The sequence below is a fragment of the Oncorhynchus clarkii genome, chromosome 3, assembly GCF_045791955.1.
Source record: "Oncorhynchus clarkii lewisi isolate Uvic-CL-2024 chromosome 3, UVic_Ocla_1.0, whole genome shotgun sequence".
Taxonomy (NCBI): Eukaryota; Metazoa; Chordata; class Actinopteri; order Salmoniformes; family Salmonidae; genus Oncorhynchus; species Oncorhynchus clarkii.
The window spans coordinates 14,617,222-14,634,740 of record NC_092149.1 but is presented as its reverse complement, the minus strand read 5'-3'; the positions used below and the strand labels follow the sequence as shown (position 1 = coordinate 14,634,740).

The following is a 17,519-nucleotide window of genomic DNA, read 5'->3' as shown; positions in this document are numbered from 1 at the left end:
ATCAGAGCTGGAAGTGATCAAAATATGGATTTGTAAAGCCTTCATCACAACCAGTGAGGATGATGCAGGACAGCCTGGCCACCACTGGAGGCTACTACAGATAGTTAGTATTGCCAATCTAAAAGGTACAGCTCTTTAAAGCCTGTATAATGCTTAAATATTGATAAAGTGCAGCAGACAATCCTAATTCTGCATTTTCCATATTCAGTCTAATGAAATGTTAATCCAATGAAACACAACTAATGCAAATATCTACGAGTCAATTCGGGCTTAATGTATCATTAGACATGTATCCTTAACATTGTTATTCATTTAATACATTTTAATATTTCAGCAATTACATAATATTGAAAGATATATTAGTGCTCCATGTTTGTTGTCCTTTTCAATTCCATCACATTAAGAGGAATCTGATGCCTTTTCCTGGCTTGACTGATGATTCAACTTCAGAACCATCATTTCAGTTCTTATAATAGACAGGTTGTTTCAGACTTATCATAGGGTGATGTCCCAATAACCCTCCATAGCTTGCTTTCCTTTTAGGTCACAGATCTGACAGGATTGGATGGGCATCAGTATTATGAAGGACCCCTATCCAGCCCTTTCATATATCCATGATGGTTATGGTGGAAAGAAAGCCATTACAGGCGTCTGGGACACGTTTGTGCTTCAGTGAGACTCATTCATTCAGGCTCTTAGAGGGTAATAGAGGTTTCTTCAGGACGGTGCAACATTATCAACAGTACCGATAGAAATATAATGCATAGAACTGACAGGATTCCCTGTTCCATACCACATAGAACCATGCCTGTTCTATATTAGACATTTCTATCCTAAATGTTTTGTGATGTCATCACTCTCCTGTCCTGAATAATCTAAATGTTCCAATTGGAGGTTGATTCTATTGTGTCAACAGGGAACACTAACACTCTTTCTCAAATGCACCCAACACTAACACGAGTCTGGTCCATCTGTGTTTATGGAGGATTAAACCTCATCTCCACATGCAGTTCTACAGTAGCTCTTACAAAACAAAAGATGTAACAAACAAAAATAAACAATAAATTAAATCTATGTATGTTGTAAACAATATTCTAACAAGTATTCACAAAAAAATGAAGTATACATTGTAATAAGCTGCCGTTGTAACTTCTTAAAAACCCAATTCTATAATACGCTACAGTGGGTTAACAGTTTACGTGTCTGTATGAGGGAGTTTATTAACAGTCTTGTGAAGGAAACGCCAGTGGTCATTGACAAGAGTCGTCGTCTTTTAGTGTTCACTGCTCAATTGTTGCCTTATTGGTCAGTTCTTCTGGGAACATTTCCCATAGATGGTTGATCATAACAAATTTAACATGAGAATGACATTTTTATGGTCTAAGCAGTAAGGACCAGCGTCATCTCCTTCACAGAGGCTACAGTATTAAAGTGGCACTTTGATAATGCTGATATAGACATGCTAACCTGGAGCCAAGATGTTAGAGTAAAGCACAGCAGACAACTAGGGCTGCATCTTAACAGGTTAAAGTGGCTTCCTCAGCCGCCGGGCAGTCTGTCCTTCACACAGTGACCGGTTAGAACTGGACCGTTGCCCCAATGTTAGATCAGTTACAGATGGAGAGGAAGTCACTTCAGACTGATGAGTTGCAGCCTGTTTGTGATGGACAGTTCAGTGGTCCTGCTTGCTACCCTGAATAAAATACATATTTATTTCACAGTTCACTTCAACTTCACGGAAAAGAAGGAAGGAGAGATGTAGTGACGAGAAGGAGGCTTTGAGTGAGTGAACTAACTGTACTATATAGTAGTGGACACTTTGTAGTGTGGTAGCGTACAGAGCAGCCGCTAGCAGCAGCAGACAGTAGTGAATGAGTGGTGAACTCCTGAACTGCCAGTTTGTGCTGGCCAGTCTCTTAAACAGGATAGCAACAAGTCCTCCTCATAAAGAAAGAAAGAGGGGGAAAAAAAGTGAGGATGAAATTAATCTAGGGAGGAGAGAAAGGCTTGTGTCCCATGTTGGAATGAGAGATGAAGAGGAGAGAGGAAGAAGGGAATGTTCTACGGTTGTTCCTCCTTCTTTAACGATATGCGTTTCTTCCTGGCAGCCAGCATCTCATAGAAGGGGTCCACGCTGACCGCAGAGCTGGAGAGAGGGATGGAAGAAACAGAATAGAAGAATGTTAGTCTGATGCATTTCTAAATATATCCATCCATACACCCTACTCTCCCTTCATGCCTGCCTGCCTCCCTCCCTACGTACTTGATGTGGTGGATCCATTCGTCTTTCTCCTCAGGTGTGGGGGCAGAGATGCGGTATACGTTGTGGTTCCCCTCCACCACTCTGCCGTCTGCCTCCGTCTTACAGGCCTTGATCAGCTGACCACGGTTGTTGGGGATGTACAGCTCAAAGCAGTTCTGGGAGGGAAGAGCGGGAGTCAGGAGAAATGGTGCAGTGATCATGTCCTATGTTGACATTCTACATGTATTGATAACAAACTCACAGGTTTCCTGGGGTCTTCAACCTCCCGGATACTCAGGTTCTCTAGGGGAATGATACCTCTGGGCTCCTTATCCTGAACACACACATTATACACACTGTAGTACAGAACACTGATCCACGTTACAATGTTCTGTTACATAGCTCTGTTACATAGCTCTTTACTCTCTCTGTAATGGATTACATTTCCATCACATTGCTCTACAGTGGCACTTTGGCAGCTACAATGTTGACTTACTGTAGTATACTCAAAGTAGTAAAGGCAGTTGTCTGTGAGAATGAACCATCTTCTTTTCCAGGTCTTCACCCGTCCTCCTGAAATACGAACAGACCAATAGAGGCATGAGACAGGGTGGTATCTGGAGGTCAGCAGAATACCAACTGGACTGGAGAAACTCATTCCACTTGACTGCTCCACATACTGAAGTAAATACTCCATTACTACACATCACCTTCAGGATATTACAGTTATTCAGACAGCTTGTCTAGCCTTACATGTCCAATGTTACTGTGCCTTTGTATGTCAATTCATCTCACATGGTAATATGTGACATCTGATGTCTGTCAAAAGGCATATGTGGACAATAACTTTTCTTCTATATGCCTGTTGGCCATTTTGGTTCCATAAGAATGATAGTGTTTCTCATGGACCCATTCTCCCAGTACATACCTCCTGAGAAACAAGCGGCAGCAGCAGAGTGTGGAAATCACAGGGAGAAGCAGAGACAACAGGGACCAGAGGTTTTGGGGGAGGGAGGGAGAAGACGGCAGAGATATTAGTGACAAACAGATCACAGACCCCACCATGCGAGAGGAGACGGTTCAGACTGCCATGATGCAAGAGAGTGAGGTACTGAGGGAAGCTCCATGTAGAAGTCGCTCATAGACACATATCTAGGATCAGTTTACTGTGGCCCAATCCTAATCTTAACATAGCGGAGAAAACACAAACTGATGTTATATGAGAATCCAAGGGCAGCTCCCTCAGTATGGACAATTGTGTCTATTTACCCATCATGCAATGGCAGTCTTGAGATCATAATACATGGACGATGTTTTAGGCAACATTGCTGGACAACAAGTCTGGCAATATTGCCTCAGAACATTGGCGGTGTATCATTATCTTTAGTGTAAACTTGAGAGAGAAGGAAGCAGGCACATAACAGCACAAAGCCTTAGGAGAGAGAGCACACAAGTTTACGCTCACTATCCAAAAACCCTGGGGCTGATCAGGACCGTTACAGACATTACAGAATGTTAATATGTTTTTAAGCCATCCAAATAATCCATATTTGGTTTTGAAACCACCTTGAGGTGATCAGCAGAGAGAAGCCGCAGTACCCCCTCCCGCCACCCGGCATCGCCACGGCCAGCTCACCTAGTTTGAGGAGCCAGCCCTCTCTGTCGGGGTTGAAGAAGGTGTGTGTCAGGTCGTTCCCATCATCCTCAGGGATCTTGAAGGGCTCGTTCTTGATGCTGTCATAAAGATTCTGTGGTAGACAGAGACAAGAGACATTCAGAGGGGTTGGGTTAAATGCGAAAGACAGATTTCAGTTGAATGCATTCCGTTGTACAACTGGTATCCCCCTTTCCTTTCCATTGAGGAGAGACTAACAGCAGGGAGATTCACTATAACACACTGATATATTCATCCAAACTGATGAAAAAAGATGAACAATCACTCAGTCAAGAGCCAACGACACCTCACTTCCACAGAAACTCCCCTAGCCCCTCCCCATAGCTCCTATGTTCCCCTCCCTCACTCACTCTGAGCAGGTCCTCTGGCAGGTCTCCACCCTCGTTGATGCCTCTGTTCATGGAGATGAAGCGGTCCAATCCAGGCTTGTCTCTCACGTTGGGGTTGTGGAGGCTGGTGTTCAGCATGATGATAGCAAACGACAGCACATAGCACGTATCTGAGGAGAGAGCGGAACCATAGGATGAGAAGTGGCTAGTAGACCTCTGTGTTGTAACAACGGTAAGTGTGTGTACCAGTGCTCTGGAAGACCCCAGGGTTGCAGTGACAGTATCTCTGGGCAAAGGCCTCCATCATCCTGTCAATCTTCTGAGCCTCGCCAGGCAGACGGAAACTCCACAGGAACTGCCTGCAGGGTTCACACAAAGGTCAGAGGTCAAAAGGTCAGCGAGAGCCCTGGCTGTCATGGTAACAAAGATGCTGATGTAGTGTTTTTATCCTCTACAATTTGAAATTGATGTAGTGTTTTTATTAAATGTCAGAGCTTATCATAGAGGACACCCCAGCTTACCTGAGAGCCTGGACCAGGTTGAGATCAGTGAACTCGTGAAGGTCAACAAACGCCTGCAGAACCTTGAGATTAAAGTCCTCCCTAAAGGAGAGAAGAGGAACGTAGACTTCTGATGCTGTTCAGCCCAACAATAACAAAGACAATAGCAAGGTAGAGAGAGGGAATGGTTACCTCTCTCCCAGGTAGTCTCCTATCGCAGTCTTGTTGAGTCCTTCTCCTTTGTACAGGAACTGGGCAACATCCTCTTGAGTGTGTCTGAGCAACTCATTCTCCACCAGGAACACAATACCCTACACAGACAGACACACAGACAGAGAAACTACAATCAAAAGAGAGTAAACGCTTCAAGAGATTGAAGAGAAGACAGACAGGAGAGGGGTTGTGGTGAAAGAGAGGGGTTGTGGTGGGAGGGGGTTGTAGAGTAAAGCTGATCAGATTTATGTATCCATTCCATGTCCCCTTTTCACCTTTTTGGGGTCCATGTTAAACTTCTTCCTTCCCATGGCCACATGCCTGTTCTTCTGTAAAGTTTTACTGCAGGGAGGGAAGACAAGGAGTGGATCTCATTCAACACAATACCTCTCCATCAATTATACATACAGTTAGGGGGTAATGTAGAGGACAGAGTGGGGAAGTCACACTAAAAAAGCTCTTAGAAATGCTACATTGACTGAAAACACATTTGCAGCTATGACCTGGGGAAGTTGCCGGGGAGAGGAGAATAGTCGAAGAAGCCAATAGGAAGCTATAATCTTTTACATAAACTTAAAAGTGAAGTTGCCATAGATGCAATATTGAGTAAATGCAGAGGTAACCTGAATGCATAGGAAGTTATTTTTGGAAACACGGCTGTCACATGGACTCTCTCTAATCATCCCATTATAATTCAACTTCAGATACACCAGGGAAGAGGGACTGTGCTACACACTGAATAATGGAACTGAAATATTCAGGGGACCATCTGTGTTTTTCTCACCTGCCCTCTGTGCTGGTCTCCAGTCCTTCCACCTCTATGATGGCCTCTCTGAGCTCGTCTCTGAGCCTCTGGATCTCCTGCAGCAGAGCTCCCTTCCTACGACGGATGTCCTCCAGCTCAGAGCGCTCCTCTGGACTCAGGTCTACCGGGACTGTAGGGAAGGAGGGAGAAGAGGAGTGAGAGAATAAAAAGATGGATGGGGATAGAAAAACAGGGAGCATGGAAATGGGAGAGAATGGGAAAATGGTGGGGACAGAGAGAACTAAGTTAAAATTGACCTGAAATAGGACAGTATTCAAAGTCTGTTTGCTACTGTGCATTTCTTACTGAAAACAATAAGAAGTTTGAGTAAAAGCCGTGTTTTACAAAACACAAAACTAGTCATATCCAATCCCATTTTCCAAACAGTTATTCAATTTCCCCTCTCTATTCTTGCTAGTTTCTCCACTCACTGACCTGTACCTAATTCCTCCATTTTGGTTGTCTAGTCAAATGGAAATGTGTGGAAAATCAGGCGGTTGATGACGTGCGTCTCATTGCAGCCTTGATATACTGGAGCACTCAACCTTACAGCCTATTCATTGATAAAGAACAGTTCACAGAGCTCAGAAAACCAACTAGTATTGCACAGAAGTAGCCTATCAACACAGAACAGAAGTACTGTAGATAAGAGGAAAAACAAAGTTTAAAATCAAATAAGCCAAAACACTGGCTGCAGGGCTTTCACTCTGAAACATTCCATGGAATCCTGACAATCTCTAATGTGACAGCGGGAGTGGTTAGACATGACAAATACTAGTTGGGGACAGAGATAAGATCTACATAAAAAAATATGTTTACACGTCCTCCCTTTCGGCATATGTGAACTATGCAGGACAATTTGCACAAAAAACGTATTCATTCCAAATGACACTTCTCTCTAGCTACTGTCAAGCCTCAGATGTTTTCAACTAAAGTAACTAAATGGATTCGGCGTGTTATCAGTGCTGCACTGATTTTTGTAGCTTCTTCGCTCAGAGGATAGATTATTTTTCTAACACAGCACTAACACACCTGTTTAGACTAATTATGAAGCCACTATCTAATTAGTTGTATCAGGTCAGATGTGTTAGTGCTGGAACAACGACGTGCAGCCCTCTGGGTCCCCAGCCTAGACTGGAGTTAAAAAAATAGAGGCGACAGTATCGCTGCAAACCGCAGTACTACCTCGGTAAAGTGACCAGCCACTATAGTGCCACGATGGGGTTCATGTGTTCAGGATGCTAAATGACATCTGTAAGTCAACAACCCCGCCCCTCAGAATGAGGTGAATAACGAGCTAGCTAAGTTATTCAATGTTTTGATTCTTGACGGACAGTGGGTAAGTTTAACGTGAAATAGTAACCAATACTGTAATTAATAATGTTAGCTAGCTATTTGGATGAGTGGTCAAACTACAATAAGTAGTTGGCTACAACTAGTTACCCAGTAAGCCTAAAGAGTTAGCTAGCTTGCTAACTAGCGAGTTAACGTTAGCCAGTACTGTATTATTAGCTTACGTCGACTGCGGTTATATGGGACTCTCATGAGAAACATGCAGTACATTATAATGCATACAACATTAATATTGTTTAGGGACAACTGTGCTCTAATTGTGTAGTGAAATACCTGCTGTTACAACTACCTGGCTAGCTAAGTGTTATTATAAGCGAAGCGTTAGCGTAGTGATACTTACTGTAGTCCAGGTCATCCATTTTTGGCGCTTTGCTTTTAGGCATAAATATTTCAGAGTCGACTGTCATTCAATAAATGAAAAAGTAATGGATATATATGAAAATATATCCTCCAAATAAAAAGGAAATAAATAAATAACCAGCCTTGCGTACCGAAACCTGGGGCACAGACAAAGGAGGTGGTGGTACAGGAAGTGACGCTAACTTTTTGTTTTAAATAAACACGTCCTCCCTTTCGGCCATTTTTGTAAGGAACTTCTGAACCCAGAAAGAAGCCACACAACCAAAGACACTGATAACAAGCCACTTTCATATGTGACACAAACATCTGAGGTTGTTTTGGCCAATATTGTAGAACTTGGTTTATTTTCCAATAACTGCCTGGAAAATGGGTCACTGTATGTTTTTTTATTTTTATTAAAGGTTCAATGCAGCCGTTTTAAAAAATCTCAATATCAAATCATTCCTGGGTAATAATTTAAGTAAAATCAAATTTTATTGGTCACATACACATTTGTAGCAGATTTTATTGCGGGTGTAGCGAAATGCTTGTGTCCCTAGCTCCAACAGTGCAGTTGTATCTAACAATTCACAACAATACACACATCTTAAAGTAAAATAATGAAATTAAGAAATAAATATTTGATCGAGCAATGTCGGAGTGGCATTGACTAAAATATAGTAGAATAGAATACAGTATATACATATGAGATTAGTATATTAAGTACCTTACTGTGATTATTTTTGTTCATTTTAATTGAAAACAAACTAAAATAACTTTTTTAGCAAAGAGTAATTTCACAAACACAAATTTTGCTTGGACTGTCTGGGAGTGGTCTGAGTGGGGAGGATAAAAAAAAACTTGCTGTTATTGGCAAAATAGTTTAACTCTCTTGTTAAGATTGAATCCTTCTACATCGGCTCTGACGCTCGTCAGATGTGGCAGGACTTGAAAACTATTACAGACTACAAAGGTAAACCCAGACGCGAGCTGCCCAGTGACGCAAGACTACCAGACGAGCTAAATGCCCTTTATGCTTGCTTCGAGGCAAGAAACACTGAAGCAAGCACGAGAGCACCTGCTGTTCTGGACGACTGTATGATAACGCTCTCGATAGCCGATGTGAGCAAGACCTTTAAACAGGTCAACATTTACAAAGCCACGGGGCCAGACGGATTACTAGGACGTGTACTCAAAGCATGCGCAGATCAACTGGCAAGTGTCTTCACTGACATTTTCAACCTCTCCCTGACCGAGTCTGTAATACCTACATGTTTCAAGCAGACCACCAAAGTCCCTGTGCCCAGGAAGCGAAGGTAACCTGCCTAAATGATTACCACCCCGTAGCACCCACATATGTAGCCATGAAGTGCTTTTAAAGGCTGGTCATAGCTCACATCAACAGCATCCTCCCGGATACCCAAGACCACCTCCAATTCGCATACCGCCCCAATTGCACTCCACACTGCCCTTTCCCACCTGGACAAAAGGAACACCTATTTGAGAATGCTGTTCATTGACTACAGTGTTCAACACCATAGTGCCCACTAAGCTAAGGACCCTGGGACTAAACATCTCCCTCTGCCACATTGATCCTCAACACTGGGGCCCCTCAGGGGTGTGTACTTAGTCCCCTCCTGTACTCCCTGTTCACCCACAACTGCGTGGCCAAGCACGACTCCAACACCATTAAGTTTGCTGACGACACAACAGTGGTAGGCCTGATCACCGACAACGATGAGACAGCCCATAAGGAAGTCAGAGACCTGGCAGTGTGGTGCCAGGACAACAGCCTCTCCCTCAATGTGAGCAAGACAAAGGAGCTGATCGTGGACTACAGGAAAAGGCGGGCCGAATAGGCCCCCAATTAACATCGACGGGGCTGTAGTGGAGCGGGTCGAGAGTTTCAAGTTCCTTGGTGTCCACATCACCAACAAACTATCATGGTCCAAACACACCAAGACAGTTGTGAAGAGGGCACGACAACACCTTTTCCCCCTCACGAGACGGAAAAGATTTGGCATGGGTCTCCAGATCCTCAAAGTTCTGACCCCCTCCAATTGGTTTGTACACTGTTGCTTCTCGCTGTTTATTATCAATGCATAGTCACTTCACCCCTCCCTACATGTACAAAATACCTCAACTAACCTGTACCCCCGCACATAGACTCTGTATATATAGCCTTGTTGTTATTTTGTGTTATTTTTATTTTGTACTTTAGTTTATTTGGTAAATATTTTCTTAATTCTTTCTTGAACTCTCATCTGATCTACCAACATAGACAGGGCTCTAACTCCTCTAGCTCCACAATGAAATAGGGTGCAGGCCAGGCAGCAGGCTGTTAGCCAGCTAGCTAGCTTAGTGGAGTCTGCCACTAGCACAGTCAGTGTAGTCAGCTCAGCTATCCCCATTGAGACCATGTCTGTGCCTCGACCTAGGTTGGGCAAAACTAAACATGGCGGTGTTCGCCTTAGCAATCTCACTAGGATAAAGACCTCCTCCATTCCTGCCATTATTGAAAGAGATCATGATACCTCACATCTCAAAATAGCTTCTAGTCATGAAATCAGTTAACTACCTAACTGAGGAACTCAATTTAACCTTGCAGTTGCACCCCAAAAAACTAAAAACATTTGTCATAAGAAACTAGCTCCCTGGTATATAGAAAATACCCGAGCTCTGAAGCAAGCTTCCAGAAAATTGGAACGGAAATGGTGCCACACCAAACTGGATGTCTTCCGACTAGCTTGGAAAGACAGTACCGTGCAGTATCGAAGAGCCCTCACTGCTGCTCGATTATCATATTTTTCCAACTTAATTGAGGAAAATAAGAACAATCCGAAATTTCTCTTTGATACTGTCGCAAAGCTAACTAAAAAGCAGCATTCCCCAAGTGAGGATGGCTTTCACTTCAGCAGTAATCAATTCATAAAGTTCTTTGAGGAAAAATTCATGATCATTAGAAAGCAAATTACGGACTCCTCTTTAAATCTGCGTATTCCTCCAAAGCTCAGTTGTCCTGAGTCTGCACAACTCTGCCAGGACCTAGGATCAAGGGAGCCACTCAAGTGTTTTAGTACTATATCTCTTGACACAATAATGAAAATAATCATGGCCTCTAAATCTTCAAGCTGCATACTGGAACGTATTCCAACTAAACTACTGAAAGAGCTGCTTCCTGTGCTTGGCCCTCCTATGTTGAACATAATAAACGGCTCTCTATCCACCGGATGTGTACCAAACTCACTAAAAGTGGCAGTAATAAAGCCTCTTGAAAAAGCCAAACCTTGACCCAGAAAATATAAAAAACTATCGGCCTATATCGAATCTTCCATTCCTCTCAAAAATGTTGGAAAAAGCTGTTGCGCGGCAACTCACTGCCTTCCTGAAGACAAGCAATGTATACGAAATGCTTCAGTCTGGTTTTAGACCCCATCATAGCACTGAGACTGCACTTGTGAAGGTGGTAAATTACCTTTTAATGGTGTCAGACCGAGGCTCTGCATCTGTCCTCGTGCTCCTAGACATTAGTGCTGCTTTTGATACCATCAATCAGCACATTCTTTTGGAGAGATTGGAAACCCAAATTGGTCTACACGGACAAGTTCTGGCCTGGTTTAGATCTTATCTGTCGGAAAGATATCAGTTTGTCTCTGTGAATGGTTTGTCCTCTGACAAACCAACTGTAAATTTCAGTGTTCCTCAAGGTTCCGTTTTAGGGACACTATTGTTTTCACTATATATTTTACCTCTTGGGGATGTCATTCGAAAACATAATGTTAACTTTCACTGCTATGCGGATGACACACAGCTGTACATTTCAATGAAACATGGTGAAGCCCCAAAATTGCCCTCGCTAGAAGCCTGTATTTCAGACATAAGGAAGTGGATGGCTGCAAACTTTCTACTTTTAAACTCGGACAAAACGGAGATGCTTGTTCTAGGTCCCAAGAAACAAAGAGAGCTTCTGTTGAATTAATCTTGATGGTTGTACAGTTGTCTCAAATAAAACTTTGAAAGACCTCAGCGTTACTCTGGACCCTGATCTCTCTTTTGACGAACATATCAAGACTGTTTCAAGGACAGCTTTTTCCCGTCTACGTAACATTGCAAAAATCTGAAACTTTCTGTCCAAAAATGATGCAGAAAATTTAATCCATGCTTTTGTTACTTCTAGGTTAGACTACTGCAATGCTCTACTTTCCGGCTACCCGGATAAAACACTAAATAAACTTCAGTTAGTGTTAAATACGGCTGCTAGAATCCCGACTACAACCAAAACATTTGATTATTACTCCAGTGCTAGCCTCCCTACACTGGCTTCCTGTTAAGGCAAGGGCTGATTTCAAGGTTTTACTGCTAACCCACAAAGCATTACATGAGCTTGCTCCTAACTATCTTTCCGGTTTGGTTCTGCCGTACATACCTACACGTACGCTACGGTCACAAGACGCAGGCCTCCTAATTGTCCCTAGAATTTCTAAGCAAACAGCTGGAGGCAGGGCTTTCTCCTATAGAGCTCCATTTTATGGAATGGAATGCCTACCCATGTGAGAGACGCAGACTCGGTCTCAACCTTTAAGTCTTTACTAAAGACTCATCTCTTCAGTGGGTCATGTGATTGAGTGTAGTCTGGCCGAGGAGTGTGAAGGTGAACGGAAAGGCTCTGGAGCAACGAACCGCCCTTGCTGTCTCTGCCTGGCCGGTCCCCTCTCTCCACTGGGATTCTCTGCCTCTAACCCTATTACAGGGGCTGAGTCACTGGCTTACTGGTGCTCTTTCATGCCGTCTCTAGGAAGGGTGCGTCACTTGAGTGGGTCGAGTCACTGACGTGATCTTCCTGTCTGGGTTGGCGCCCCGGCGGAGATCTTTGTGGGCTATACTTGGCCTTGTCTCAGGATGGTAAGTTGGTGGTTGAAGATATCCCTCTAGTGGTGTGGGGGCTGTGCTTTGGCAAATTGGGTGGGGTTATATCCTTCCTGTTTGGCCCTGTCCGGGGGTATCATCGGATGGGCCACAGTGTCTCCTGACCCCTCCTGTCTCAGCCTTCAATATTTATGCTGCAGTAGTTTGTCGGGGGCTAGGGTTAGTTTGTTATATCTGGAGTACTTCTCCTGTCTTATCCGGTGTCCTGTGTGAATTTAAGAATGCTCTCTCTATTTCTCTCTTTCTTTCTCTCTCTCGGAGGACCTGAGCCGTAGGACCATGCCTCAGGACTACCTGGCATGATAACTCCTTGCTGTCCCCAATCCAGCTGGCCGTGCTGCTGCTCCAGTTTCAACTGTTCTGCCTGCGGCTATGGAACCTTGACCTGTTCACCGGACGTGCTACCTGTCCCAGACCTGCTGTTTTCAACTCTCTAGACAGCAGGAGCGGTAGAAATACTCTTAATGATTGGCTATGAAAAGCCAACTGACATTTACTCCTGAGGTGCTGATTTGTTGCACCCTCGACAACTACTGTGATTATTATTATTTGACCATGCGGGTCAATAATGAACATTTTAACATCTTGGCCATGTTCTGTTATAATCTCCAACCAGCACAGCCAGAAGAGGACTGGCCACCCCTCATAGCCTGGTTCCTCTCTAGGTTTCTTCCTAGGTTTTGGCCTTTCTAGGGAGTTTTTCCTAGCCACCGTGCTTCTACACCTGCATTGCTTGCTGTTTGGGGTTTTAGGCTGGGTTTCTGTACAGCAGTTTGAGATATCAGCTGATGTAAGAAGGGCTATATAAATCAATTTGATTTGACTGTTGGTTAAGGGCTTGTAAGTAAGCATTTCACAGTAAGGTTTACAATTGTTGTATTCGGTGCATGTGACAAATAATGTTAGCTTTTGATTTGTCTATTAACTAATTTACCACATGGTGACGTCACCATGGAAAGGCCAAAGCTCCATTCCACCAAAACAGGCTGAATTTTTGTTGCAGTATTTTCAAACAGCTCTTTCACTAAAAGGGGGGCATTATCCACATTTTGACAGTATTATTCCAACTTCAGTGTGGAAATATATGTAAAACACCAACAAAAAAAAGTTGACTGCACTAGGCCTTTAATGATTAGGTGAGGGACAATGTTCAGCACTTACTTCCTTATCATCACTGAGAAAAGGTCAGCTGTGACCTCTCACAGGGCAGACCTGCAGATCACATGGGCAGCTACATGATTATGTAATGTACTCTGGAGTGTCAAATAACTCCAAATTCTAATACAATTTGGACCTAGGGAAAACATATGCCAATATAGTTTTTTGCCCGACAAATGTCCAACACAAAAGGATGAGACATTGGTCTTTATAAAGGCCCACACCATGGATGAGTGTCAAGGAAGGGAAAATGCATCCTTTCTCCTGGTGATCCAGAAATTATCGTATTGTGAGAAGGCAAGGTTCCCTCCCTGTCACGTGTTTGCAATCCAACCTTGTCAATTCAGTGATTACCTAAGGAAGGTAGCATTTCAATGTATTTGATCAGGATCTCTGAGATACAACAAAGACAGACATGAGTTTCAGGCTGGTTCAGAGATCAGATATCAAAAGGAAGTAGAGCCTACTTCAAAGAAGAGAGGAAGGAGGGAGGCCATGGGAAGAGGAGCCAGGGGGTGGCAATAACAAGACACTGTGGCAGGGGTAGATTAGTCAGAGGAGAGGGAGAGAGGGGGATGGAGGAAAAGGTTCTGAGGCATCAGCTTCCTTGTTTATCAGCGGACTGAGACTTACTAAATCAGCGGACAGGCACTAGGGCTAGACTTTGTTATTAAGTCACGTTTCAAACAATTGTCTTCCAGATAAATATGCTAAGAATGTTGTCGGCAGGGTTATTTTTCCTCCGTTAAAGCAAATCAATGCCACGTGTACTAAACAGATACGCAGTCTTTCCATAAACAATAAAAACATGTTGGGTACTCCTGAGGGGTGGGGGGGTTGATGCAAGGAAAATAAAATGTTGTAGAGGTAGACAAGTTTACAAGATAAAATAATAAATGTAAGGAAAAAACATTTTAAAAACAATATATAACTATGAACTGTACATTATATGTATATATTTTCATTTTAGTAATAATTACAAGTTTATTACAGGCCAATCCATCTATAGACAATACATCTTACTGGCATTAGCAAGGGGTCACACCTCGGGTTGCAAAATTCAGTTAACCAGGGAATTTATTGATAGTTTTCCCGAATTCCCGGTTGTAGGACCCTGGTCACAGACACTGAGCAGTACATCAGGTTTAAATTGTCACAGCGAGTCTCTAAAAATTGAGAGTGAATATTTTGTAATTACTTGTCATAATGCACTGACACCAGCCCGAGAACCACCATCCAGTCTTGTGAAATGTTTTATCCTCAGGCCATAGAAGGAAGCTTGGTGTATATCCTGTCAACTTACTTTGCATGACCAGGGATGGGCAGCTTTGGTCTAGGGACCAAGGCCCCGTTTGAAATGAAATATTTCCCTTCCTTAAAGTAATCACTGAAACTAACTGATTAGCGACACTGCATCAGCAAGGATTTCACATAGTCTTCACCTATCAAGTCTTGTGATATCAGGTTACTCAGAGGAAGGAGTAAAGGTAAAAAAAAATACATAAGGGAGGAAGGGCTGCATCTGAAAGTATTTGAACAGGGCCTAAAATTAGCAGGCAAGAGAACAGAGGCCTTGAATTACTCAGACATGACTAATCCATATCAAGCAGCGGGGGTACTGTGGACCAAACAGCCCCGAGCAGTCAAACATGGCATAACTGATTGATACATGCTCATGAGATTCAATTCCTGACATATTAAATTTGTTCCGGTCACAATTACATAATGATCATATGTTAAGGTTTACTAAAACACCCGTTCAACATAGACATACTAGGTACAGCTGAAGCTGAAATTCCCTGTTTTAGGTCAGATAGGATCACCACTTTATTTTAAGAATGTGAAATGTCAGAATAATAGTAGAAAAAAATATTTATTTCAGCTTTTATTTCTTTCATCACATTCCCAGTGGGTCAGAAGTTTACATACACTTAATTAGTATTTGATAGCATTGCCTTTAAATGGTTTAACTTGGGTCAAACGTTTTGGGTAGTCCTCCACAAGCTTCCCACAATAAGTGGGAAGAGCTGGTGTAACTGAGTCAGGTTTGTAGACCTCCTTGCTCACACACGTTTCTTCAGTTCTGCCCACAAATTTTCTATGGTATTGAGGTCAGGGAAACCCAGCCTAAAACCCCAAACAGCAAGCAAATGCAGGTGTAGAAGCACGGTGGCTTGGAAAAACTCCCTAGAAAGGCCAAAACCTAGGAAGAAACCTAGAGAGGAACCAGGCTATGAGGGGTGGCCAGTCCTCTTCTGGGTGTGCCGGGTGGAGATTATAACAGAACATGGCCAAGAAGTTCAAATGTTCATAAATGACCAGCATGGTCAAATAATAATAATCACAGTAGTTGTCGAGGGTGCAACAAGTCAGCACCTCAGGAGTAAATGTCAGTTGGCTTTTCATAGCCAATCTTTGAGAGTATCTCTACCACTCCTGCTGTCTAGAGTTGAAAACAGCAGGTGAAGCATGATGCCATCTATTTTGTGAAGTTTACCAGTCCCTCCTGCAGCAAAGCACCCCCACAACATGATGCTGCCACCCCATGCTTTACGGTTGGGATGGTGTTCTTCGGCTTGCAAGCAAGAACGATGGTCATTATGGCCAAACAGTTCTATTTTTGTTTCATCAGACCAGAGGACATTTCTCCAAAAAGTACAATCTTTGTCCCCATGTGCAGTTGCAAACTGTAGTCTGGCTTTTTTATGGCGGTTTTGGAGCAGTGGCTTATTCCTTTCTGAGCGGCCTTTCAAGTTATGTCGATATAGGACTTGTTTTACTGTGGATATAGATACTTTTGTACCCGTTTCCTCCAGCATCTACACAAGGTCCTTTTCTGCTGTTCTGGGATTGATTTGCACTTTTCGCACCTTCCTGAGCGGTATGACGCTTGCGTGGTCCCATGGTGTTTATACTTGCATACTATTGTTTGTACAGATGAACGTGGTAACTTCAGGCATTTGGAAATTGCTCCCAATGATGAACCAGACTTGTGGAGGTCTACAATTTTTTTTCTGAGGTCTTGGCTGATTTATTTTGATTTTCCCATGATGTCCAGCAAAGAGGCACTGAGTTTGAAGGTAGGCCTTGAAATACATCCACAGGTACACCTCCAATTGACGTCAATTAGCCTATCAGAAGCTTCGAAAGTCATGACATCATTTTCTGGAATTTTCCAAGCTGTTTAAAGGCACAGTCAACTTAGTTTATGTAAACTTCTGACCCACTGGAATTGTGATACAGTGAATTATAAGTGATATAATCTCTGTCTGTAAACAATTGTTGGAAAAATTACTTGTGTCTTGCACAAAGTAGATGTCCTAACTGACTTGCCAAAACTATAGTTTGTTAACAAGAAATTTGTGGAGTGGTTGAAAAACTAGTTTTAATGGCTCCAACCTAAGTGTATGTAAACTTTTGACTTCAACTGTATAGGCTACATTCAATTGAGAAAACCATTTCTGAAATGTAGGCTATGATTTGATTTGGGAGGCACAGTCTTGTCTGTGACTAGCTAAATCCTCAAGATGGTAATCAATCATTTACTGAGTTTATCTTGTCTGTTTAAGATTATAACTGTCTCCTATGGAAACGATCTGCTTGTCATGTGGTAAATAACACCAGCAAGACAAGTACATCTTGTTCCTTTCAACAGCAATCTTTATCTAAGAGATAGAATACAATCAAGTGTTGATTTTCTGCAGCTGCATAACACTTCAGAATCTACTCACAATTATATAAATTAAAACGGACTACAACAGAGGTATGTAAAAAGGCAGTTTACACATGTGGAACTAGTGACTATTTGCTGAAAACAACCAGCATTCTGGGTCTTTGTGAGACTTTCAGAGGATTCCATGACAACATACATGAAACTTGATCAAGCAACAGTCTCATGGTCCCTGTGTTGCAACTTCATAATCTAGCATCATCATCATGCACCCTTTTTTCTAAGAAAAACAGGCAAATGCACTATAAC

At 42.8% G+C, this 17,519-nt stretch overlaps 1 protein-coding gene across 2 annotated transcripts; it reads right to left on the bottom strand.

The window, feature by feature from the left end:
• Window positions 1-290: 290 nt before the first annotated feature.
• Window positions 291-7,653, bottom strand: LOC139388578 (cytohesin-2). Of its 2 annotated transcripts, none has more exons than XM_071135326.1 (12): window positions 7,458-7,653; window positions 5,744-5,894; window positions 5,235-5,301; window positions 4,939-5,057; window positions 4,768-4,848; window positions 4,493-4,605; window positions 4,268-4,416; window positions 3,879-3,990; window positions 2,739-2,815; window positions 2,505-2,576; window positions 2,264-2,418; window positions 291-2,146 (listed from the first exon to the last, which is right to left on the bottom strand). In XM_071135326.1, exons 1-12 carry the CDS (start codon window positions 7,522-7,524, stop codon window positions 2,062-2,064), a joined length of 1,248 nt encoding a protein of 415 aa, XP_070991427.1. In that variant the 5' UTR covers window positions 7,525-7,653; the 3' UTR covers window positions 291-2,061. The 2 variants fall into 2 exon arrangements, with proteins under 2 accessions (XP_070991427.1, XP_070991436.1); XM_071135335.1 differs by lacking the exon at window positions 7,458-7,653 and adding an exon at window positions 6,022-6,058 and having other exon boundaries at window positions 2,739-2,817; window positions 3,878-3,990.
• Between the last annotated feature and the right edge of the window lie 9,866 nt (window positions 7,654-17,519).